At 45.7% G+C, this 26,284-nt stretch overlaps 1 protein-coding gene across 1 annotated transcript in view; it reads right to left on the bottom strand.

Moving 5' to 3' along the window:
• atf6 (activating transcription factor 6) overlaps positions 1-26,284 on the bottom strand; it is a 440,428-nt gene that overhangs the window by 324,463 nt on the left and 89,681 nt on the right. Inside the window, exons 8-9 of the mRNA XM_038795101.1 lie at positions 21,331-21,516; positions 16,539-16,630 (exon numbers count right to left, since the gene is read on the bottom strand). Coding sequence (XP_038651029.1) covers positions 16,539-16,630; positions 21,331-21,516 — 278 coding nt within the window. The remainder of the gene's footprint in view (positions 1-16,538; positions 16,631-21,330; positions 21,517-26,284) is intronic.

The following is a 26,284-nucleotide window of genomic DNA, read 5'->3' as shown; positions in this document are numbered from 1 at the left end:
TAACAGACACTTGTCTTCCCAGTCTGGACTTATCACGAGAGTCATCCTACTCACTGTACTCACACTGTATTCATGGATGCGCGATTAGCCACCAGTTATCTCCGAAATTGAATAATCAATTCACTCAAGAGCCATTGAAACCAAGTGTTAACCTGAAACTAAATCGACATAGGGGAATATCACACGAGCTAAACTCCTTTGGCCTTTGGAAAGCTTTAATGTTATGTTCCTGGATGCCCAGGTCAGTCTACTGAGGATATCCAGCCTGTCAACACCAAAGCCGGAGTGCAGGCAAACCACAAACATGCCTCAAGTCTGCTTCTCTGGAAGATGCCTGGGATGTATTATATGGGGCTGAGAAAGGAGGAGAAGTTGAAGCAGATCAGGGATATGTTCTCGGAGGGGAAATTTGCTAGGTTGGATGAGCAAACCAAATCTCTGTATGCTAACCTCATCTTACTGCGTCATCACCACCTTTGAGGAATTCAGCACCTCCTGCTTTCAGCAAGCTGAATTAGCCTCAGCCTTTTCTCAGTTTTAAGTTATACCTCTTTCTAAAACTTGTTCCTTTCCTATCTTCTTCTTGTGTGCATGTCTGTATGTAGTTGCGACATTCACCCCCTGGGTTTGAATGTATGCATAGGATACAAGTTTCCGATGAAACCCTAAAGAGGTTGATTTTGACTCATTTCAAAATTGACTTCACAGAGAGTTTGGGGAAACACGACGCAGTCTATTTAAAAAAAATTAAGACAACCCCTCTCACGGACAGATGGCAAGAAAAAAATAAAGGAGTCAAGTTTGCCTGTCCATAACACGCAAATATTCATATCATAGAATCCCTACAGTGCAAAGACAAATGCAGAGAGAGGAGTTGGCGCTCCCGAACTTGATGTAACTACTATTGGGCAGCGAATATGGAGACGGACATGTTCGGGGGGATGGGGGTGGAGTGGATCAGGTTGGAATAGGAGTTCTGTAGGGGCTCGTGTTTGATGGCACTGGTGACAGCCCCATTGCCACTGGCTCAGAGGAAGTATATGGGGAGTCTGGTGGTGAAGTTGACTATTAAGATCTGGAATCAGTTGAGGGGGCACTTTAATTTGGGCCATATGTCGGTGCTGACACAGTACTGTACGGGAGCCACCGGTTTAAGCCGGGCAGGGGATGGATGGGATGTATTATGAGGGGCTGAGAAAGGAGAAGTTGAAGCAGATCAGGGATATATTCTCGGAGGGGAAATTCGCTGGGATGGATGAGCTACAGGAGGGGTTTGAGCTACCGAGGAGGAGTGAGTTTAGGTGCCGTTAGGTTCGGGACTTTGCGTGTAAGGAACTACCAACGTTCACCTAAATACCAGATGGCATGCTGCTGGAGAAATTGCTGCTCCCTGATGAGGTGGGAGGGCAGAATTGGGGATAAATATGGGTGGTTGAGAGAGCAGGGTAAAGCGCTGGTGCAAAGGATGAAGCGGGAAGGTGAGTTGGGGAGGGAGATAGGATGGGGGCTCTGGTGTGAGGCGATGCAGTGAGTGAATTCAACCTGCTCCTGTGCTAGAATGAGCTTGATTCAGATTAAAGTGGTGCACAGGGTGCACATGACTCGGGCTCGGATGAGCGGGTTCTTCCTTGGGGGTAGCGGATGGGTGTAAGAAATGTGGGCAGGAGCCAGCGAATCACATTCACATGTTTTCAGGTTGCGAGAGGAAAGGTTGGAGACCAGCGCCTCCACCTTCTGGACAAAGGCTTCAGGGAGAAAAATCGAGAGGGACTGAAAGGCAAATAGGAACCTTGGCAGCACCTTCATCTTTCTTAGATCCGAGCCTGGATAGGTCAAGTCACTGTTCCCAGAGTCCATCAGGACTACGCGAGTTGTTCTTGAAGAAAGCTGCCATGAATATGACACGCTGAATGTCCTCCCTCTGCGCTGTAAGCATTTTATGATTTGCTTGCTCACATTATCCTTGCCACTTAATATTTTATGGAAATCGATTCCTCTGTCAACCCCCTGAGATTAGTTGAACAGGTCAAATTTCTCAGCGTCTCATAATTTTTAGGTTTGCATCATTCTTTCTCTTCAAAATATTCTCCAATAAAACAATATTATTTTATGATGGTTGCCAGAAATTCTAGTTTCCAAATTCTCTGTCACTTAAAAATGAAAACTGGCTAAAATTATTTGCTTTAATTTCCTGAAGATGCATTCCAGCCTCGCTGGCAAAACTTTAGATTGATTTGATACTTGCATTCAATAATAGTTCATTAAATCAGGTGATATACAGCAATGAAAATATTTTCAATTCATAACTCTGACAGAAGAGTTGCTTGCACAATGAACATCCACCCTTCTCCAGTCAGCAGCAAATTTAAACACTGATTTGAAACAGTGCTATGACTGAAACACGAATGTTCAACAGTATTACTGATTCAAATTACCTGCCTTGTTGGTCGTCATACGCAAAGAAAACAATTTAAAATCATTGACCAGTTACAACACAGGAAGCCATTCAGCAGATCATTTCTGCGTCAGTTCTATCAGAGCAACTCTGCTCGCCCCATTGCCCTGCCCTTTCCCATAGCCAAGCAAGTTCAGGTGCTGATTCAATTACCTTTTGAATTTTTTTCAAAAATTCATTCTTGGGATGTGGGCTTCATTGGCTGGGCCAGCATTTGTTGCCCATCACTCGTTGCCCTTGAACTGAGTGGCTTGCTAGGCCATTTCAGTGTGGGGCAGTTAAGAGTCAACCGCATCGCTGTGTGGGACTGGAGTCACATGTATGCCAATCCACACAAAGAGGGCAGATTTCCTTCCCTGAGGGACATTAGTGAACCAGATGTTTTTTTTACGACAATCGGCAATGGTTTCACGGTCATCATTAAACTTTTAATTCCAGATTTTTTTACTGAGTTCAAATTTCAAATGGTGGGATTCAAACCTGGGAGCCCAGAGAATTACCCTGGGCCCTGGAATACTATTCCAGTGTCAATACCACTATACCACCCCATCCCCTGAATATCACAACTGAATCTATCCCCACCTCATTGAGGAAGTGCTTTCTAAATCACAACACTTGCTGCAAAAAAAAACTTTTCCTCAAGCCTTTATTGGCCCTTTTGCTAATCAGCTTACATCAATGTCACAGAACCACAGCAAATTTACGGCACAGAAAGAGGCCACTTGGCCTATCATGTCTGCGCTAGCTGAAAAATGCGCCATCCAGCCTAATCCATTTTCCAGCATTTGATCTGTGGCCCTGCATATGATGTCACTTGAGGTGGATATCCTGACCCCTTTGAAAAAATGTTGAAGGTTTCTGCTTCCACTCTTCTTTCAAGAAGTGAGTTCCAGACCTCCACAATCATCTGGATGCAAAATATTTTTCCTCATCTCCCCCTTCTAATCTTTCTACCAATCACTTGAAATCTATCTTCTCCAGTCACTACATTTTCTGAAGTAAATAGGCTCTTCTCATCCACTCTATTCAGGCGACTGTATATCTCAATCAAATCTCCTCTCATCCTCTGTCCCTAAGATAAAAGCCCCAGACTGTCCCACCTTTCCGCACAGCTACAATTTTCCAATCCTGGCAGGTCCCTCTTAATTCTCCTCAGTACCTTCTCTAATGCAATTACACCCTTTTATGTAATGAGGTGACCAGAACTACACACACTACTCAAGTTGTGGCCTAACGTATGTTTTATATAGGTCCAGCATAGCTTCCCTGCTCAAACATTCTGTGCCTCATCTAATCAATGACAGGATCCCTTGTCTTATTAATCACCTCATCAACCTGTCCTGCTCCCTCACATAGCTGTAGACTTTCATTCCAAGGTCCCTCACTTCCTCTACAGCTCTCAATGTCTTCCCATTGTGATCTTTTGCCTTGTTTGACCTCCACTAATGCCTCCACCTCACATTTCTCTGGGTTGAATTCCATTTGCCACTTTTCTGCCCACCTGACCCGCCCACTGATATCTTCCTGAAGTCTACAAAATCATAGAATCCCGACAGTGCAGAAGGCCATTCATCCCATCGAGTCTGCACCAACCCTTTGAATGAGCACTCAACCTATTTCAACTCAACCTATTTCAACTCCTACTTCAACCCGCCCTACCGCCTTAACCCTATAACCTAATCTGCAAATGCCTGGACACTAAGGGACAATTTATCATGGCCAATCCACATCTTTGGACTATGGGAGGAAACTGGAGCACCCAGTGGAAACTCGCGCATACACGGGGAGAACATACAAACTCTACACAGACAGTGTCCCAAGGCCGGAATTGAATCCGGGTCCCTGGCACTCTGAGTCAGCAGTGCTAACTAGTAGTCTGCCACTGCGCTTCCCTCCTCCTCGCTATCCATCGCATGGCCAATTTTTGTGTCATCTGATGTATCCTCTGTGCTCAACCCATCCACCAATAGGAATATATTTTCTAGCTCTGTCTGGACGCTTCAGGATTTTGGACACCTATGTTTGAATGCAATATGCCCTTTTAAAGTCTATCACTATCCTCCTCAAAGTTCACAGTACTACCAAGATTTCCAGCATTTGTAAATTTGAAAAAAATTTCCCTGTACACCCAAGTCTAGGTCATTAATATCCTGGGACGAATCCTGGAGAATCTCACTGTAAACCTTCCTCAAGTCTGAAAAACAACCGTCCACACCATCAGCGTCTTTTTAATTCCATGGGGTTCAACTTTTCTGGCAAGCCTATTATGTGGCACAGCATTGAAGGCCTTTTGGAAATCCATGTATACAACATCATCAGCAGCATCAGCATCGTCAAAATTCTGTTACTTCATCTAAAAACTCAATCAAATTAGTTAAATATGATTTGGTTTTCACATATCTGCGCTAGCCTTCCTTAATTATTCTACACTGTTTGAAATGACGGTAAATTTTGTCCAAAATTATTGTTTTTGAAAGGTTTCTCATCAGAGGTCAAATATATGGGCATGTCATTGCTGGGTTTATCCTGATATCCCTTTTTTAAACAAGACTACAATATTGGAATTCTCCAGTTCTCTGGCAGGGCAAAGACCACAGAAAAAGATTTATTGATCCACGTGAATCCAGAATCCAAGTCCAATTATGTATTCCTTCACAAAGGTCAGCAGGCTGATCTGATGTTGCATAACTCACTTTTCCAGAGAATTGGCTTCCATGCTGAGATAGACACATGGAGATAATTAAGACTTGTAAGCAATGGTCCAGAAGTTCGAATCAAAACAGTGAAGTTAAAGTCTCCCATCACAACAACTCTGTTGCTTTTACTCCTTTCCAAAATCTGTCTACCTATTTGCTCCTCTATCTCCTGCTGGCTGTTGGGAGGCCTGAAGTAAACCCCCAACATTGTGACTGCACCCGTCTTATTCCGGATCTCTACCCATATAGCCTCGCTGCCCTCTGAGGTGTACTCCCGCAGTCCAGCTGTGATATTCTCTCTAACCAGTAGCACAACTCCTCCACCCCTTTTACATCCCCTCAGTCCCTCCTGAAACATCCAAATCCTGGAACGTTTAGCTGCCAATCCTGCCCTTCACTCAGCCAGGTCTCTGTAATGGCAACAACATCATAGTTCCAAGTTCTAATCCAAGCTCTAAGTTCATCTGCCTTACCTGTTATACTTCTTGCATTAAAACATATGCACTTCAGGCCACCAGTCCCGCTGGTTTTAGCAACATCTCCCCGTCTGCTCTTACTCAGAGCCAAACTGGCCCTAGTTCCTAGTTCTCCCTCAATTTTTTCACCTTCCGACCGACCCCCTGCCATACTAGTTTAAACCCTTCTGTATGACACTAGCAACTAGAATTAAGGTGGGAGGGAAAGGGGCTGGAGAGAGTGGGTGATCTGTTCCTGGAGGAGCGGTTTGCCAGTCTACAGGAACTGTTAGAAAAGTTTGGGCTCTCCCAACCAGATTTATTCAGATATTTGTACGTTTGCAAATTTGCAAAATTGATTTTTCCAACATTCCCCCATGGCCACACCAACCTCTCTATTGGAGAGGGTTCTTTCACTCGCAGGGTCAGAGTAAGGCAGCACTTCCGGTATATTAAGTACATATTATGTTGGAGGATTCAGTGTTAGTGGAGGAGGTTACGGCTAGATTTAAGGAGGACTAGGGCCCGTGTTAGATGACAAGGTGTGGAGTGAGGTCCTGTGCAGGGTGAACACCACAGCCTCTTGCACGAGGCTTGGTTTAAACCAACTCAAAGTAGTTTATAGGACGCACCTGATTAAGTCCAGAATGAGCTGCTTCTTTGCAGGAAGACAAGTGCGAGCGCTGCTCAAGAGATCCGGCTAACCATGTGCACACATTCTGGTCTTTTCTCAAGGTTGTGGGTTTCTGGACCTCCTTCTTCAGCATCATGTTGCCAATTCTGAAAATTGAGCTGGTGCCCTGTCCCTTAGTGGCCATTTTTGGGGTGTCAGACTCGCCGGAGCTGTGGACGGGCACAAGGGCCGATGTCCTGGCCTTCGCCTCGCTTATTGCCCAGAGGCGAGTATTGCTGGGGTGGAGGTCTGCTTCTCCACCCAGTGCCGCAATTCAGCTGGGTGATCTGATGGAGTTCCTACACCTAGAGAAAGCCAAGTACACTGTGAGGGGAGCAATTGAAGGGCGAAGGAGTTGGTCACCGTTAGTTGCTGAGGGTTAAGTTCTGTGAAGGGTCAGGCTATGTTTTAGGGCTTTTATGTTTGTATTTGTGATTCATTCTGTTCTGTTTTTAAAAAAAAATTTTGGATTACATAAAATGACAAATTTGAAAAAAATTTATATTTTTTAAGAATTTAATAGAGACTGGCTAGATAGCTCGTGAGCAAAAATATCAACATATTTTTAAAAACTTGATGTAATGAGCAGTAAAATCAGTGATAGCCAAGAAAGGCAAGTAACATCAAACTAACTCACTGCAAATCTTAGTGGATTCAAGGTTATGTGGGAAAATTTCACCTCAACTGTCAAGTAAGAACACAATGACAAAATCAAATATCCGTCTAATTTTGGAGCAGAGTAGTGAAAGACATCTGCAGACATGTTGGACAACCTGGGTTTCACATCTGAGGACAAGTAGCTCCACCATCTCGGGTTTTCTTCAGAATAGCGCTTTTTTTTAAAAAAAGGTCAAGGGAATGAAAACTCTATATCAACCTCAGAAATTACCAATCTACTCTCTGCTTAAGTGTTGAAATGTACATACACAGAGCCAACCCCTAGATTGCATAATACAATTCACAACCAGGCAATTCACAACAGTGACTTTGCTAACTGTACTTATCAACTTCATCATTCACTATTCTGGGTGCATCAGACTGGTAGTGCGAACTAAGAGAGGAGTGATCATGATACGGTTAGTGTTGTGCCATAAGACTTCCAGAAAATATTTGATTAATCTTCGAGAGGTTTATGTTCAAACACAGAATTTTAGAATCAAAGAGAAAACGGCAGATAACCAAATGGCTATGAATAAGGACTACAAAGTAGCATGGATGTTTGTTGTAACGGAGTCATTGTCACAGATGTCATCCATAATTCTGGGATTAATGTGTGTGTGTGTATTATGACAAGCACTAATATCTGGTGCAGCAAACTGCAATATGCTATTTAAGTACTGCCACATACTACAAAATACAAGGCAGAGCCGATTACAAAACTTTAAGTGATATCAAATATCAAGTACTGTTAATAGTTTTGGTCATGCATTTCTTAAAGACAAACAATGGAAAGGATCCAAATCAAGTCATTTTAAATGGTTTGCAGCTTTTTGAACAAAAAGAGGTCAAGGAGATTAGACGGGATAGGATGGGATTATGGACAAACACAACCCACGTTTTGAAAATATTATTAAAGGAAAAACTAATGATGTAAAAAGATGGATGCATAAAGTCTGAGAAAAAAGGTTTGATTATAACTGACAAAGCCAATTTCCGGTGGCAACCGGTGCTGTGAATGGTCGTACATTTGGTGGCTCCCGCTCGTGGTGGACTTTTTGGACATTTTCCTCAGAGTTACGGTGGATCTAAACGATAATACAAGGTGCTGGTGAGGTAGAAGAAGAGAGTTCCCCACTGGTGTATGGATTTGTGGACCAGAAGTGGTCTAACAAGAAGTGAGCGTTTGTCAAAAGCTGATCTGGAGCCTGCGACACAGGGAATATTGCGGGGGGAGGTCAGGGACCGAAACTGCCGGCCCCAGTGGTTGACGGATCTGCTTGTGGTCTCTCTCCATGAGAAATTTGCTCAGCAGAGGAAGGAATATCTGGAGGACATGGCAGGGTAGTGGATTTGATAAAGACGGGGATTGATCGCATGGAGCAGAGGTTAGAAGCCCAGGGCCTGGCGAACCAGAAGGTGGAGGAAAGGTGGGCGAACACGAGGAGCAGCTAGCCACGAAGGTGGCGGAGATGGGGCTGATGAGGGACCATCAGAAGAGGCTGCAGTACAAAGTGAAGGATCTGGAGAACAGATCATGCTGACAGAATTTGAGGAATGTTGGCCCGCCAAAGGACAGCGAGGGAACGGACCCTGGTGCGTATGTGGCACGTATGTTCGAGAAGTTGCTGGGAGAAGGGGAGTTTGCTCGGCCCTTGTGAGGTGGATAGGGCGCACAGGATGCTAATGAGGACACCGCAGAGGAACGAGCTGCCAAGGGCGATGGTGGTATGAATGCACCGGTTCCTGTACAACAAACAGGTCTTGAGGTGGGCCAGGCAGACGAGGCGCTGCATATAGGAAGGAAGTAAGCTGCGGGTCTACCAAATCTTGGATGTGGAGCTTGCCAAAAGGGCGAGTTTCAATAAGGCAAAATCAGCCCTCTTTAAGAAGGAGCTGAAGTTTGGTACATTGTATGCGTTTGTGGGTCACGTATGAGGACCAGGAACTTTATTTCGGATCGCTAGAAGAGGCGATGAACTTTATCAGGGACAAGGGACTGGCAGGAGATGGAGGACATTGAACTTGGGAGCGAGTAGTTATTTTTTTAAGAGCTTTTGTTAAATTTCTTTTCTTCTGGATTGTATCGTTTTTGAACTAAGTTTGGGACCATTGCTCAGTTTTGTTCTTGGAGGGGGATGGTGGGTGGGTGGGTGGTGGGAATCAGTGAGGGGGTAGTATGCTTAGTGCCATGGGCGGGAGCTATCAGGCTAGCTGGGCGGGCTAGCTCACAGAAATGCAGTGGAGGGGCGAGCAGCTGATAAGTTTGTTGATGGGGGTTGGGATTGCTATTTTGTTTATGGGGTGGGGAGGGGGTATGGATGTGCTGACAGGGGAGGGGCTGATGAATGGCGACAGGGTGAGGGTCGATGACGGTGGAAGCCCGAGGGCGGGCCTGAGAGGGTGGGGGTGGGCCAGACTGATCACATGATATGTGAGAGGGCTGAATGGGCCGGTCAAGAGGGCCCAGGTGTTCATGCATTTGAAGAGTTTAAAGGCAGACATGACAATGTTACCAGAGACACACCCGAGGGTGGTGGATCAAACTCGGCTGAGGAAGGGTTGGGTTGGGTAGGTAGGCAGGTATTTCAGTCGGTGCTAGGGGGGTGGCGGGGGGGCACGACTTCAATACGGTTATAGATCCGAGGCTGGGTCTGTCGAGTTTGAGGACAGGGAGGATGTCAGCTGCTGCGAAGGAATTAGAGAGGTTTATGGCACAGATGGGAGGGGTGGATCCGTGGAGGTTTGGACGGCCGAGATCAACGGTGTTTTCTCTTCTCCCACGTTCACAAGGTGTACTCCCGGATCGATTTTTAATTCTGCATAGGGCTTTCCTGGCAGGGGTGGCGGACGCCGAATACTCGGCGATTGTAGTGTCGGACCATGACCCACATTGGGTGGATTTATGGGTGAGCAAGGAGGGAGGCCAGCGCCCACACTGGAGACTAGATGTAGGACTATTAGCGGAGGAGGAAGTGTGTGTGTGGATAAGGGACGCCATTCGGAGTTATGTGGAGATAAATGACACAGGGGACGTTTCGGCAGCAACGGTTTGGGAGGCATTGAAGGCAGTAGTTAGGGGGAGTTTATTTCGATATGGGCGCATAGGGAGAAGATGGAACAAGCAGGTATGGGCAGATTGGTTAGGTAGATTATTCAGGTAGAGAGGAGATACTCGGAGGCGGGACTGTTGAAGGAGCGGCAAAAGCTGCAGATGGAGTTTGGTCTGTTATCTACAGGGAAGGCGGTGGGGCAGTTGAAAAAGGCGAGGGGGCAGTGTACGAATATGGGGAGAAAGCTAGTAGGATGTTAGCACACCAGCTTAGGAAACGGGTGGCAGCGGGGAAGATAAAAAGAGTGAAGGATAATGGGGGAACATGATCTTGGACCCAGCGGGGGTGTTCAAGGAATTTTATAGTAAACTGTACGAGTCGGAATCCCTGGCTGGAGTGGAGGGGATGAGGCGATTTTTGGAAGATTTGGAGTTTCCGAGGAGTTGGCAGATGGAGTTCAATCCAGGCAAATGTGAGGTGATGCATTTTGGAAGATCTAACTCAAGAGCAGACTATATGGTCAATGGAAGAGTCCTGGGGAAAATCGATGTACAGAGAGATCTGGGAGTTCAGGTCCATTGTACCCTGAAGGTGGCAACGCAGGTCGATAGAGTGGTCAAGAAGGCATACAGCATGCTTGCCTTCATCGGACGGGATATTGAGTACAAGCATCGGCAGGTCATGTTACAGTTGTATCGGACTTTGGTTAGGCCACATTTGGAATACCGCGTGCAGTTCTGGTCGCCACATTACCAGAAGGATGTGGATGCTTTGGAGAGGGTGCAGAGGAGGTTCACCAGGATGTTGCCTGGTATGGAGGTTGCTAGCTATGAAGAAAGGTCAAGTAGATTAGGATTGTTTTCATTGGAAAGACGGAGGTTGAGGGGAGACCTGATTGAGGTCTACAAAATTATGAGAGGTATGGACAGGGTGGATAGCAACAAGCTTTTTCCAATAGTGGGGGTGTCAATTACAAGGGGTCATGATTTCAAGGTGAGAGGTGGAAAGTTTAAGGGAAATGTGCGTGGAAAGTTTTTTACGCAGAGGGTGGTGGGTGCCTGGAATGCTTTGCCAGAGGAGGTGGTAGAGGCGGGCACGATAGCATCATTTAAGATGCATTTGGACAGATATATGAACGGGCGGGGAACAGAGGGAAGTAGACCTTGGAAAATAGGCAACAGGTTTAGATAAAGGATCTGGATCGGCGCAGGCTGGGAGGGCCGAAGGGCTTATTCCTGTGCTGTAATTTTCTTTGTTCTTTGTAATATTCTGGCCTTGAGAATAGAGGATTGTGTGTCAGGGGTCATAGGGGAGGACCAGACGGGGTTTGTGAAAGGGAGACAGTTAATGGCCAACGTTAGAAGACTCTTGAATGTTATCATGATGCCCTCTTGAGGGCAGGGAGGTGGAGGTAATGGTCGCTATGGATGCGGGGAAGGCCTTCGACCGGGTGGAGTGGGATTATCTGTGGGAGGTCCTGGGGCAGTTCGGTATGGGCAGGGTTTTGTGAACTGGGTCCGATTGCTGTATCAGACACCGGTGGCGAGTGTGCAGACGAACCGAGTGAGCTCGGATTATTTTTGGCTGCACCGGGGGATGAGGCAGGGATGTCCACTCTCCCCTCCGCTATGTGCCTTGGCCATAGAGTCTGGCCATGGTGCTGAGAGCGTCAAAGGTCTAGCAGGGGTTTGTTTGGGAGGGGTGGAGCACAGGGTCTCGTTATATGCGGATGGCGCACTCCTGTATATTTCTGACCCGTTAAGGGTCAGAAAGAGCTTATACGGAGCTTATGGAAGAGATTATACGGATCCTAGTGGAATATAGCTGTTTGTTGGGTATAAACTGAATATGGGCAAGAGTGATGTCTTTGTGTTCCAGGCGAGGCGACAGGAGAGGAGATTGGGGGAGATGCCGTTCAAAGTGGTGCGAGGGAGTTTTCGATATTTGGGAATCCAGGTGGTGTGGGGCTGGGGGTAGCTATATAAATGAAATTTGGCCCAGCTGGTTGAGCAGATGAAGGAGGACTTTCGGGGTGGGATATGCTCCCGTTGTCACTGGCGGGGAGGGTACAGACCGTAAAGATGACAGTTCTTTTAGGAACTATTATTGGGTGACAAATATAGCTATGTAGAAAGTGGGAAGAAGGGGAGGGGCCGATATGGGAGCGGGTAGAAGCGGCATCATGTAAGGGCACAAGCTTGGGGCCATTGGTAATGGCACCTCTGCCGTTCTCGCCAGCTCGGTACTCCACAAGCCTGGTGGTAGTGGCGGCTTTGAGGGTATGGGGACAGTGACGGATGCATATGGGAGTGGAGGAAGCATCGGTGTGGGCTCAAATTTGTGGGAAATACTGGTTTGTGCACGGGAAGCTGGATGGGGGGTTTCGGAGGTGGCAGCGAGCTGGGATTAAGCGGATAGGGGACCTGTTTGTTGATGGCAGCTTTCCGTGCTTGGAGGAGGAGTTTGAGCTGCCCAGGGGGGGAATGGGTGCGTTATCTGCAGGTGAGGGACTTTGTATGGAGGCAGGTTTCGACCTTTCCACTTTTACCACCTCAGGGGATACAAGACAAGGTAGTTTCAAAAATGGGAGTGGGGAGGGGAAGTTCTCGGAAATTTATGAAGAGCTCATGGAGTGGGAGGGAACCCAGATAGGGGAGGTAAAGCGTAAGTGGGAAGATGAGTTGGGTAAGGAACTGGAGGCAGGTCTGTGGGTGGATTTGCTGAGTAGAGTCAACACGTCTTCATCATGTGCCAGGCTCAGCCTGTTACAATTCAAGGTGGTCCACGGGGCACACATGACAGTGGCCTGGATGAGCAGGTTTTTTGAAGGGGTGGAGGACAGGTGTGGGCGATCTGCGGGAGGGCCCGAGAATCATATCCGCATGTTTTGGGTATGTCCGAAGCTCAGGGGATTTTGACAGGGATTTGCCGACGTCATGTCCACGGTACTAAAAACAAGGGTGGCTCCGAGTCCAGAGGTGGCGATTTTTGGAGTGTCGGAAGACCAGAGAGTCCAGGGGCCGAGAGAGGCTGACGTTTTGACCTTTACCTCACTGGTAGCCCAGAGATGGATCATATTGGCATGGAGGGATTCGGAGCCCCCAAAATCGGGGGGGTTTGGGCTTGTGACATGGCTGAGTTTCTCAGTCTTGAGAAAATCAAATTCACTTTGAGAGGATCGACGCACGAGTTGGTTCGGAGGTGGCAGCCGTTTAATCGACTTCTCCAGGGAAAATTCAATTGTTAGCAGATACGATAAGGGGAGGGGGGTTCGGGAAGGAGTGGGGTAGGGGAAGATAGTTTAGGCGTGATCAGCGAGTGAAGGAGGTGGGACTGGGGAACTGTGTGTGTAAGCCATGCTGGCTGAGTATGGTTGTTGGTTTGGGGGGGGGGGGGGGGGTTGTTATTTACTGCGTCATGTTTACATTTGAAATTGTTGTTATACAATCACAAATGCCTCAATAAAAATTTTTTTTAAATAACTGACAAAGCCATAAAACAAATGTAATTTAATAAGTAACTTCACTCTCAATGGATGTGATTTTTAGTAATAGAACATAGAACAGTACAGCACAGAACAGGCCCTTCGGCCCTCAATGTTGTGCCGAGCCATGATCACCCTACTCAAACTCACGTATCCACCCTATACCCGTAACCCAACAACCCCCCCCTTAACCTTACTTTTTATTAGGACACTACGGGCAATTTAGCATGGCCAATCCACCTAACCCGCACATCTTTGGACTGTGGGAGGAAACCGGAGCACCCGGAGGAAACCCACGCACACAGGGGGAGGACGTGCAGACTCCACACAGACAGTGACCCAGCCAGGAATCGAACCTGGGACCCTGGAGCTGTGAAGCATTTATGCTAACCACCATGCTACCCTGCTGCCCTCAATGCTAACGAGTACTCACCCAGCATATTAAAAAAAGTGAATGAACCAAGTTGCTTAATTAAATAGGGTTTTTGGTTTTCATGCACTTGCAAAGACTGTTATCAATTTTCAAGTTTCGTTTACTCTTGTTATTTTTGATTTTTTTAGCTTCTAGGTTGCAAATGTCTCATAGGTGAAACTGCCTTGTCTACTTCGTTGAAAATGTTATCATGTGCCCTGAAAGCTACTTCAAAGATGGCATGGTCAAATTAGGTTTTTATGTAAATTCTGCACTGGTTCAGCCCATTGCTGTCGCAAGGATTCGCCTTGTGTTGAAACATGGTAAAACATAATTAATCTTGTTTTAGGCTCAACTGTAAATAAATGAATCTGATAAACATTTCCAGGAAAAGCAAACTCCTTTGGCAGCTATTAATTCTAATTCATTTTCATGGTCTTTTGTCCTGAACAAGTTCAGATGTATCTGACAGTGCGAACACGCTGAAGAAATTTCAGATAGATTCAAGCCAAAGGCTCAGTAATTGCAATGAAGAGCAGGCCAGTAAAGTTCCAAGGAAAAGAAAGAGACCAGAACCAAGCAGTGCTTCAATAGCTCGCCATTAAATGTGCCTGAATGACAAAAGATACATATGCAGTTTAACCACACAGTTATTCAGAATTACTGTGGGGTTCCAACTTCAAAGCAGCTGTCCAACAACCAGCCAACCAATTGTTGTAACCCATCAAGCTGGGACACAGTTTCTGTGACAAGTTTTTTTTTAACCATTTAAACACAAGAACAGAATTTAAGGAGCTAATACCATGGCATATCTTAGGCAAAATTGTCACAGCATTTCTTGTAATACTGTAGAACTTAGCAAGAGCAGTGACAATCTCAATATCTTAGATCACTGAATGGAACTCAAATCTTCACTTCTTGGATGATCGGCTGTAACTCACTCTCACCTAACTCACAAGAGTTTACGGCCCACTACAGGACTTCACCACAAATCTCAAAGTTGACTGCAGTGCAGTACCGAAGGACCATTTTTCAGATGAGAAATTAAACCAGGTCTTCACCTAACCCTCCCCTATCATTGGAGAAAAAAGCCCCTCCCCCCCCTCCCCCCCACACCCTCAAGTACAAGCCAAAGAGGAGCAGGGGAGCTATCTCCAATGTCAATCAATATCACAAAAACAGATTGTATGGACATCACAACAGTGGCTGCACTTGGAAAGTGCTTATTGGCTTCGGGACATCTGGTGATCGTTTCTGGGGGGGGGGGGGGGGGGGGGGGGCGTTGCAGATGGCGAAAGAGGGGTTGCATGTGTGGAGAAATTGCATCAAATGAAAACTGAAAATATTGGAATTTATTCATACTTCCAAATTCCATCCCTAGCCTTGAAGTGAAGAGGGGGATGGAAGAGAGATAATGCATATTTGTACTTAGGAACCAGTGAACTGGATGTGGTGAGGTCGTCTTTTGTTTCAATGCCAGATAACTAATGAGGCTGAATGCAAACCGAACCCCAAATCAATGTCTTCAAACTTGGAAACTGCCATAAATACTTTCTTAATCAGCACATTCAATAAGCTACCACTGGTTCAATTCCAAACACATTGAAGGATAGAGGACTTTGGCTTTAGATATGGAGCACCAAAGCAAAATGAAACACCACTAGGTACTGTAACAGTCTAGAGTCAGCAGCCTTCTCAACTACCCACTGCAAAAAAGGTTCAATTATAACTGACAAAGCCATAAATCAAATGTAATTTAACAAGTAACTTCACTCTCAGTGGATGTTGTTTTTAGGGATAATGAGTACTTGGCAAAATGTGACTGGTTCTGATAAATGGATGAAAATGAGAATTTAGCAATCCTCTTGTCTTTTATGTGAACAGAAATGAATGCATGGGATAGTGAACAGCATCATTTATACTGTACTTGACTCAGATCTGAGGGATTGTAGTAAACATGCCAATATAAGCAGTAACAGGACTTTCCACATCAAGGATAGCAAGCCTGACTGAAGTCACAATTACTGGAAAAACACAGTAAAGAAAAACTCCACTGCCATAACTCCAATACTTCAGTTTCCAAGATGGCTCCAACAGGTGACAACTATTTGTTTATTATTTAGCACCATTTCTTCATCACCCGAATGGCGTTGAATTCTCCGATGCACCCCCAATCCTACCTCCGTTTATGAGTATTCCCTGGTCACGCATTACAAAAAACCTATCCTATCACGATCCAGGTCTCTGTTTAAGCATTTATAATCTCCTGACCTTGGACTCACAATCCAATTATGATCTTCCATTCAACCTGTCAATTCGAATGTGACCTCAACACATTGACAAGCTCATGTAAAGGGCTACAAATTCCTGGGAATTAAACAGCAGGATCACAATTGAAGAAGCTTCTCTTTAAGCGGTTCTGCTAACTTTTGTACAGTTGCTTCTTTTAACTTGCAACTCCTAAAAAGCTGGACCTTTACTGCTTGTTGCAATTAAGTGTCAACGCTGTCAACTACACAGTCACCCATGTAATTTTCTTCACTAAATTTGATTATCAAACAGCTTGGCAGTTAGTTGCTCAATCTCATAACACAGCCAGCTCCTGTATCAACATATGGAACTAAAGCAGGAAATTGTACGTACTGCAACTTACCTCACAGAACCATAACTGAGTGCTATAAATGTCAGCAATACCATGGCACATATAGCTCTTCGCTTCGGAGTGGTAACTTTTAGTTGCTGATTCTGAAAGAGAAACAGTTACATTTATCAAATACACAGGTGATTCCCAAGCGGATTAAACTATCACATTTTTCAAAAAAAGTACAAAACTCTCTTTTTCATCTTTGCCTGCCTTTTCCCAACCCTTTACAGGCCAGGCTACCTTTTATCTCAATGCTCTTTCCTCACATCAGCTGCATACGCATCACTTAATATCACTTCATATACCACCTAACCGAGATGCTGACATTTTACAGTCAAACAAAAATTACTTTTCTGTGATATGAACTCGGGTTAAATGTTTCATTTTCCAGTTTTTTTGCCTGGCTGCTCATTAAATTTATTTGACAAACCCAGGAGAAACATGTGTTTCTTTCAAAGCCTGTCTTCACTTTGGATCATTTTATGCTAAACCATTTGTTGAACATTCCCAGCCAAATTGGCTATAAAATATAGACAGCCAGGCAAATAATTGTTTTTCCCTCCCAAATTTAACCCTCCCATATATCCCAACACTCCATCTGTTTTTATGTAGACATACTCAAAATGTGCGGTGCACAATCCTGCAGTCAAACAAATAAAGAAACATGTTCTAAATTTCAAACATTTACATCCCAACAGAGCAATGGATGCAACAGCCGACATGGAAATGTAAACACAAAAATTAACTGTCAGACTTCCGTTGATGGGGATATGCTGAGGAGTCGCACATCAGGTGGCGCTCCTTCCAAGAACCTGAAAATAGGCTCTTTTACACACAAAAAGCCTGCTGACAAAGTATCCCCTTACCTCATCTAACAATAGCACAAGAGAAGATGCCGAACAACAGTATCGCCAGAGGCTGCAAGGAGACAAAAAGTGGAAAAAACTAGCAGAAACAAGTGGTCAAGATGGCGGACGCACAAGGTGACGAAGTGCCAGCCACAACAGAACGAGCGGGACCGGCAAATCGCACAAGGCGTTTCCCCCTCACAAGAGGGATGGAGGAAGTTCCTCTCCAGGGGACATGGGGAGCACAGGAAAGTCAAGGTGGCAGTCGCAGAGGCCCTGGCAACCATGCAAGTTGGCCCTGGACAAGGCAGAGTGGAGACTGGAAGCCCAAGGGAACACCAAAGAACTAGGAAAAGCCTCAACAGATCAGAGTGACCGGATCGCTGCCCTGGAGATAGAAAAGCAAGGTTGGTCATGACGCAGGGAAGTCTGAGGGGAAAAAAAAAGAGAACCAAGCCAACAGGTCAAGGCGCCAAATCTTAAAGATAGTGGGCCTGCCAGAAGGGGTCGAAGGCAGGGACTCCACGGACTATTTGGCCCAGGTACTGGGAAAGCTGATGGGAAGGAACAGCTTCCCCAACCAGCCAGAAACTGAGAAAGCCCACCGGTCGCTCTGGCCGAAATCCAAATCCGGCCGTAATCCATGGCTGGAGAGAAGCTGAGGCCAATAATCAGCAAGATGCACCAGTACCAGAATCGGGAAAGAATCCTGTGCTGGGCCAGGCAAACAAGGACCTGCAACTGGGACGGGTAGCACATCAGGATATATCACTTCATTAGGACGGACCAGGCCAAGTGCCGGACGGAGTTCAACAGGGCGAAGTCAGCCCTGTACAAAAGCAAAGTGGAGTTTGGGATGCTTTACCTGGCTAAACTCTGGGTTACATTCTACGGCAGGGGACTTTTCTTCCCGACCCTTGCGGACGCAGACAAATTTGGGCTGGAGAAACAGCAGCAAAGACAATGGTGAGACGGCCACCTGAAGGGACTGTATCAACCTGAGAGACACTTTGTGCAGGATCGCTCTACCTCACTCTGAATACGGGAAGGTGTTCTCCTTCTTCTCCCAGGTACGTAACGTATACATTCGGATTGACTTCTTTATGGTGGGAAAATTGGTACTTCCAGGGATAGTAGGAGTGGAATACTCCACAATTATAATCTCTGCCCACGCTCCACACAACCTGGGTGTGAGTTTGGAGATGGGCCATGCCTAACGCCCCCATGGAGGATGAACATTGCCCTCCCGGCTGACAAGGCTTTCTGTGAAAAATATCACAAATCATAAATGAGTATGTTACTAAAAACCGGAACACGGAGGTCTCACTCTCCATGCTTGGGTGGCGCTGAAGGCTGTGATCAGAGTTGAAATTATTGTTTACAAAGCATAATGGGTAGGGAACAAGAGGATGGCTAGGCAACAACTAGTCAACTCCATACTGGAGATAGACTGGCAATGCTCAGAGGCCCCGACCAAGAGCTCCTGGCGGAGAGGAAAAAGCTACAAATGAACTTTGGCCTGTTCTCCACAAGGAAAGCAATGGCACCAAGTCCTCTAGGCACAGCGGACCTTGCACGAACAAAGAGACAAAGCCAGCTGCCTGCTGGCTCACCAAATGGGAAAGCAGGCAACCACAAGGGAAACAGCAGAGATTCGGCATGGCAAAGGCAAACTCTTAGCAAAGCCAGAAAAGGTCAACCATGCATTTGATATCTCAGAGCCCCCGAAGGGGACATGGGGATGAAGCAGTTCGTCGATGGACTGGAGATGCCAGGGGAGGATAAGTAACTGGGGATGGAAGCACAATTAGAACTGGGAGAAGTCAGAGAGAGCATCACTTCCATGCAGTTGGGGAAGGCACCCGGACCAGACATCTACAAAAAATTTGCAGCAGCACTGGCCCCACACTTGCAGATGTTGTTCACGGACTCGCTGGCGAGGGGCACCCTGCCGCCTACACCAGCACAAGCCTCAATCTCGCTGATACCCAGAAAGGACAAAGACCCAACAGAATGTGGGTCCCACAGACCCATCTCATTGCTCAATGCAGGCGCAAAAATATTGCCCAAGATCCCAGTCAGGTGGCTGAAGAACTGTAGACCAGAGGTGGTGGTAGAAGGCCGAAATTAGGCTTTGTTAAGGGTAGACAGCTAATATCGAACATCAGGCACCTGCTGAATGTGATAATGACCCCATTCAGGGAGAGAACACGGGAGGTGATCATCTCCCTGGACGCAGAAAAGGCCGTCGACAGAATTGAATGGAAGTACCTCAGAGAGGTACTGGAGCGGTTTCGGCTTGGAAAGAGGTTTATTGTCTTGGTGAAACATGTGTACAATGCTCCAATTGGCAAACGTACAAATGGCCACCACCAACTGCACAGAGGCACAAGGCAGGGATACCCGCTGTCCCCGCTGCTGTTCGCCCTAGCAATCAAACCACTCGCGATTGCCTTTAGAGTAACAAAAAAGTGGAAGGGGATCCGGAAAGGTGACAGAGAACACAGAGTCTCGCCCTATGCAAATGACCTGCCCCTCCACGTTGCGGACCCACAAAACAGCATGGAGGGAATCATTGCGCTCTTGAAAGAGTTGAGCCATCTCGGGCAACAAACTCAACCTGAGCAAAAGTGAAATCTTTCCTGTGAACCCACAAGGGAGAGGGGCAGAGCTGGTGGGACTGCCATTTAAACAGGCCCGAAACAAATTCCGCTACCTGGGGATCCAAATCGCCCATGACTGGACACGGATCCACAAGTGGAACCTGACGAGCCTGGTGGAGGAAGTTAAAAAGGACCTGCAAGAGGTGGGGCACACTCCCACACTCTTTGATGGGGAAGGTTCAGACGATCAAGATGAACATACTGCCCAGCTTCCTCTTCTGTTCCGATCCATACCGATCTACATCCCCAAGGCCTTGCAACAGCTCCAGAGCATTTTCACCTGTGTGCTGAACAAACTCTTTGGTTGTTCCTGAAGTTACGAAATGGTGAATTTTTGAAACCAGAACAGATAACCCATGAACCAATCACATCATTCTGTGAAAGGGCTACATCAGGAGCAGGTTACAGATATATTCTGTGCGTGACATCACAGCTTGTGGCTGAGCACTGGTCAATCCGACATATAATATCATGATCAGAGATATGCTTGAAGGTGTATTTAATCCTGTGTGTGAGTTAGTCAGTTTTACCTCAAAAGTCAGCAGTGAAAATCTTTCAGAAAATCAAATGTAAAGCTTTTCTTGAAGTTTTACTCACAACTTACGTAGCCAATTCATTAACGCCATAATAAATCACATTGCACTGTTTTGTATTTGGTTCAACAAGTGACACCAGGAACACTTGGATGACCACCCAAATCGTTTTTTAATATTATGGAAATGGACCGCAGCTCAAACTAATGGGAGCAACGTGGAAAACAATCTCAGCTGAAACTGCTGTGAAGGATTGCTGCATTGTGAAATGAGCTGTCCTTTATTGGGCGTGTTAAACTGAGACCATGTCTGTCTTCAGCCATAGATGTTAACGAGCCTATCGCACTAGTTACAAAAGAGCACGATACAGTACCAGTATTCTGGCAAATATTTGTGTCTCGATCAAATATAGCTCGTGTCCATTCATCTCAGATGTTTATTGAATCTTACTGATTGCACAATCATGGCCCATTTATGTACACATAACAGGCACCATGTTTCAAAGTAATTAATTGCATTTGAAGTGGTTTGTGACATTTGAGATAAGTTGTAACTGAACAAAAAAGCGCTTTTGGAAATGTTTTCACTATTTCTGTTAAAATATCCCTTAGCAGCTTTTAAATTAAAGTTAGGTCTTCTTCTGTTCTTTCACACAGCCCTGACCTCCATGACTCAAAGTCAGCTCTTCAACCCACAGCAAACTCAATTTTCTGACTCAAACTTGTTCTGCATCAAAGTCAATTGGAACATCACTTACCTCCGACATCAGATCTTGGAGCTTTTTTTGAAGAGAACCATTTTCATTCTTAAGTTTCGCATTTTCAAACAGTGCGGACCTCAGCCTGTGCTCCAGGTTCAGTAGATATTCCTTCTTCTTCCTCCGGGACAGGCATGCTGATTCACGGTTCTTAATCATTCTTTCCTGTCGTCTTAGTGCATTTACCTATTAGATAGCAACACAAAATTGGGTGGAATCACTGAAACCTGTGTGTAATTTGGAACTTTTTTTTTTAGTCGATCATAAGACATGGGCGCCACAGGCTGTGCCAGCATTTATTGCCCATCTCTTGAGCTGTGTTTGACTCTTAACTGCCCCCTCAAGTTTAATTTCAAACTCAACCATCAATTTCAAGCAATCTTTTGGTTCCTTAAATGTGGCTATTTTACACACAGCAGTTTTTTGGAATGCAGTGCCATAATCTATAGATCCTCATAGGTTCATCTGGCCCTTCGAGCCTGCTCTGCTGTTGGTGATGACTGATATTCTCCACGGTTCCTCAAAATCCCCATATCGTTTAATTCTCCAAGTATCCAAAAATCTACTGATCTCGGTCTTGACATCTGCTTTCAGTTTCAACCATGAGATTTTGGAAAAAGTAATCCAAAGTGCGCTTGGGGATCAAAAATAATGTCATCCAGGTAGTCTCCGCTGTTCGAATCCCTCGGGGCGAATTGCATTTCAGATCATTTTGGTTTTCGGATACCACATATAAGACTACGCCCATTTGCATTACAGTAGCCTAATACGAGGCTAGTTGTAGTCTGAAGTCAATAAAATGGCTAGAAAAATAAGCATCACTCAATAATAAATACAGGGTATCTGCATTGAGTTCCCATCTGTAGCTCCATCTGCGATCTGTTTTTAGGGGAGGGTGCAGAGGTCGATGTACTTTGCTGGAAAGCATTCTTGAATACTTCTGCCAGCTTCATCTGCCTCAGTAATACTGCTTATTGTTTCATACGTTTTGTCTTTTATTTTATAGATTGACCTATTTCTTGCTCACTTATAAGTGCACGTGGTTCAAGTGCATCTATCAACCCGTAACACATTTTGTACTATACTATCTCTGGGCACTTTCTCCACCATATGGGGTTCAAGTGCGTCTTTCAACCAGTCACACATTTTGTACCATCTATAGGCACTTTCTCTACCATATGGGGTTTAAGTGCATCTCTCAACCCGTCACACATTTTTTACCATCTATGGGCACTTTCTCTATCATATGGGGTTCAAGTGCATCTATCAACCCGTCACACATTTTGTACTATCTATGGACACTTTCTCTACCATATGGAGTTCCAGTGCATCTCTCAACCCGTCACACATTTTGCACTATCTATGGGCACTTTCTCTATCATATGGGGTTCAAGTGCATCTATCAACCCATCACACATTTTGCACTATCTATGGGCACTTTCTCTATCATATGGGGTTCAAGTGCACTGATGGAGGACATGGAACTGCCGACAGGACCGGAACTTGGATATCGCCTTTCCCCGCAAGAAGATGGCAGATACCCCAGGGCCCCAAGAGACTCACTACTGGAGGAACTAATAAATTAGGATAGCAAGGAGAAGGGAAAATGCGGAATAGTTACTAGATAGGGCAAGACTACCACTGGACAAAGCCAGACAAAAATGGGAGGATGAATGTGGGACAGAAGTGGGTTGGGGACTCTAAAGCAAAGCACTGACTAGGACCAACTCCATCTGCTCCTGCGCCAGGCTAACCCTCACGCAGTTTAAAGTGGTGTACAGAGCTCACCTAACCAGAATCCAGAAATGGCGGAGAAATATGAACAGTGCCAGGGAGGCCCACCAACCATGCCCACATGTTTTGGGCCTGCCCTAGGCTTGTCGGGTTCTGGACATCCTTCTTCGAGGCAATTTCCACGGTTGTGGGGGTGAAGGTGGAGCCATGCCCGAGAGTGGTAGTCTTTGGGGTATCGGACCAGCCAGAACTACATATGGGGAGGAGGGCGGACGCCCTAGCTTTCGCTTTCCTAATTGCACGCCGGAGAATCCTGCTCGGCTGGCAATAAGCAGCACCACCCAGGCCGCAGACTGTCTGGCAGACCTCTCAGAATTCCTCCAACTGGAGAAGATCAAGTACACCATCCGAGGGTCAGACGAGGGCTCCCACAAAGCGTGGGGGCCATTCATCAACCTGTTCCAAAACCTGTTTGAGGCAAACAGCGAGGGAGAGGAGGGCGGAATGGAGGACGGGAGGAAGGCAAGGGAAAACACACAAGAGAAAAAGAGACGGAGGAGGGGAAGAGGAGAAGGGAACCCAAGGGGGTCACAGAGTGGAACACAGGGAGTAAAAGAAGAGGGGGCAGGGCCATTCAGCCGTGACTGCTCCCACCAATGACAAAAATCTAAAGATCCCTACAGAAAGAAATGGAACGCAGTATGTGACGCCAAAGAGAGAATGCATCACTAAGAGGGCTACAAAGCCATCAACAAAGGAAGGGGAGAGGGGTGAGGCAGATGGGGGTAAACCACATGTAAAAAGCTGTGTAAATAGGAAACAGCTTTATTTGAAAATATCAGACACGAGCCATTACTCTGAAAAACTGGAAAATACCAATGAAAACATTTTTTTTTTTTTAAATCAAAAAATGAGCAGGAAAATAGAGGCAGATCCAGTACCTGATGCAGAAAAAATTGTTCATCAGACAGAACACAGGGGAGAGCTTGTGCTCAGACTGAAAAGACCAAACTTGCGAGGATTTAAAGAAGGTTGAAAGATTTGTCACGTTTGGGATAGAGAGAAGCAATCATCACAGTAACCCTCACAGTGAAAGTTAATTCAGGGATTTCATAGATTTCATAGAATTTACAGTGCAGAAGGAGGCCATTCAGCCCATTGAGTCTTCACCAGCCCTTGGAAAGAGCACCGTACGTAAGCCTCATGCCTCCATCCAATCACCTTTATCCCGTAACCCCACCTGACCTTTTTGGACACTAATGGCAATTCAGAATGGACAATCCACCAACCTGCACATCTTTGGACTGTGGGAGGAAACTGGAGCACCCAGAGGAAACCCACGCACATGGAGTGAACATGCAGACTCTACACAGACAGTGACCTAAGCTGGGAATCGAACCTGGGACCCTGAAGCAGTGAAACAACTGTGCTAACCAGTATGCTACAGTGCCATGGGTCTGGGCAGGCTAAGTGAAAGAGCAAGAACATGGCACATAGAACATGTGAATAATATTGTGCTGCCTGGATGAGAGGTTACCCAGCTGACGTGGGGCTGTCGGTCGCATTACAATGTCGTTGAAAATCCTTTCTGTAGTTTACAGAATAAGTTGCCTGAAAACAGTTGTTTAGTCAATGCTGCTTCCAGTTTGTTTGTTACAGCAGAAGCCTTGAAACTTTAAAGCTTGTCACGTGTTCCTCTCGAGTCAGTCACAGGATATCCAAATATCATTTTTAAAGTAATTAGTCTCTGCAACAATCACACAACAGACACTACTGAGTTAAGAACATAGAACATAGAACAGTACAGCACAGAACAGGCCCTTCGGCCCTCGATGTTGTGCCGAGCAATGATCACCCTACTCAAACCCACGTATCCACCCTATACCCGTAACCCAACAACCCCCCCCCCAACCTTACTTTTTAGGACACTACGGGCAATTTAGCATGGCCAATCCACCTAACCCGCACATCTTTGGACTGTGGGAGGAAACCGGAGCACCCGGAGGAAACCCACGCACACACGGGGAGGACGTGCAGACTCCGCACAGACAGTGACCCAGCCGGGAACCGAACCTGGGACCCTGGAGCTGTGAAGCATTTATGCTAACCACCATGCTACCGTGCTGCCCTGAGTTAATGCACTGTGTTCCCACCTGGGGATAATATACCTGCATGCATTGTTACCTGATTATTGAATCTGCTGATGCAACAAATGTTTTGCCAATATATTTTTAACTTGATAAAGGGAAGACAGGATACAATTAAGTTATCATCTTTATTATGGGTCAGGGTTTAGAGAACCCCAAAGTGTATCATGGAGTTCACCTGACACACAACCTTTAATAGATTGTGGTACAGACCTACCTTACAGGTGTGATGCACCACAAATCCACAGTACTTTTAAATTAAACCAATGTTTATTTATGAAACCAGTTAACACTTTATAAACCCACAGTAAGCAACTTAACAACTATCAACACTAATAAATCCCCCAAAGAATACAGTACCCTATAAGTAACTCTTAATTTTTCCTTGCAACATCCATACGACAAAAAAAGAGAACCCTTTTACAGAAATACATCAGGTTTAACTTCTCTACTGAGACATGTACCACTTTGAAATCCCCAAATGAGCTGGTCAGTCTGTAGCCTGCAGAGATCCTTACAGCTGCTTGTTTTGCTTGCAGCTATCCAGCTCTCAAAACAAAACTAAAACACACCCTGCAGCTGCAAGTCCCAAACAAAAGTAAAAGCAGACAGACAGCCCAGCTCCACCCACACTCTGACATCACTGCAGTAATAAACACCCATTTCCTAAAGTTACAGCCACTACAGCTATTCTATAAAAAACACCTATTTCTTAAAGGTACTCTCACATGACGTTTTTTAGACATACAAGGCTGCAAATCGCATGCGAGTAGTTTAGCTTCAGTGCAAGACTGAATTATAAATCAGGTGCCAATTCCCAAACTCACTCTGAAAGAAAGTGAGACTCCCAAAGAGTGTCCATACTACGTGGGTTGGGGTTCTGATATTCTACTCAGCATGCATTTTCATGATAACACAGCCTTGGAGAGAAGCTAAGCTGCAAGCGATTGGTGATGACAGACAGAAACTGATTACAGTCCACAGTCTTTCTGTTGGATTTCTGTTTTACTCATTTGGTTTTCTTTGTTTTTTTAAAACAGGAGTTCCTAGATACCTCGAGAACATCAAAAGGC

The sequence above is a fragment of the Scyliorhinus canicula genome, chromosome 4, assembly GCF_902713615.1.
Source record: "Scyliorhinus canicula chromosome 4, sScyCan1.1, whole genome shotgun sequence".
Lineage (NCBI taxonomy): Eukaryota > Metazoa > Chordata > Chondrichthyes > Carcharhiniformes > Scyliorhinidae > Scyliorhinus > Scyliorhinus canicula.
This window is presented reverse-complemented; position numbering and strand designations above follow the sequence as displayed.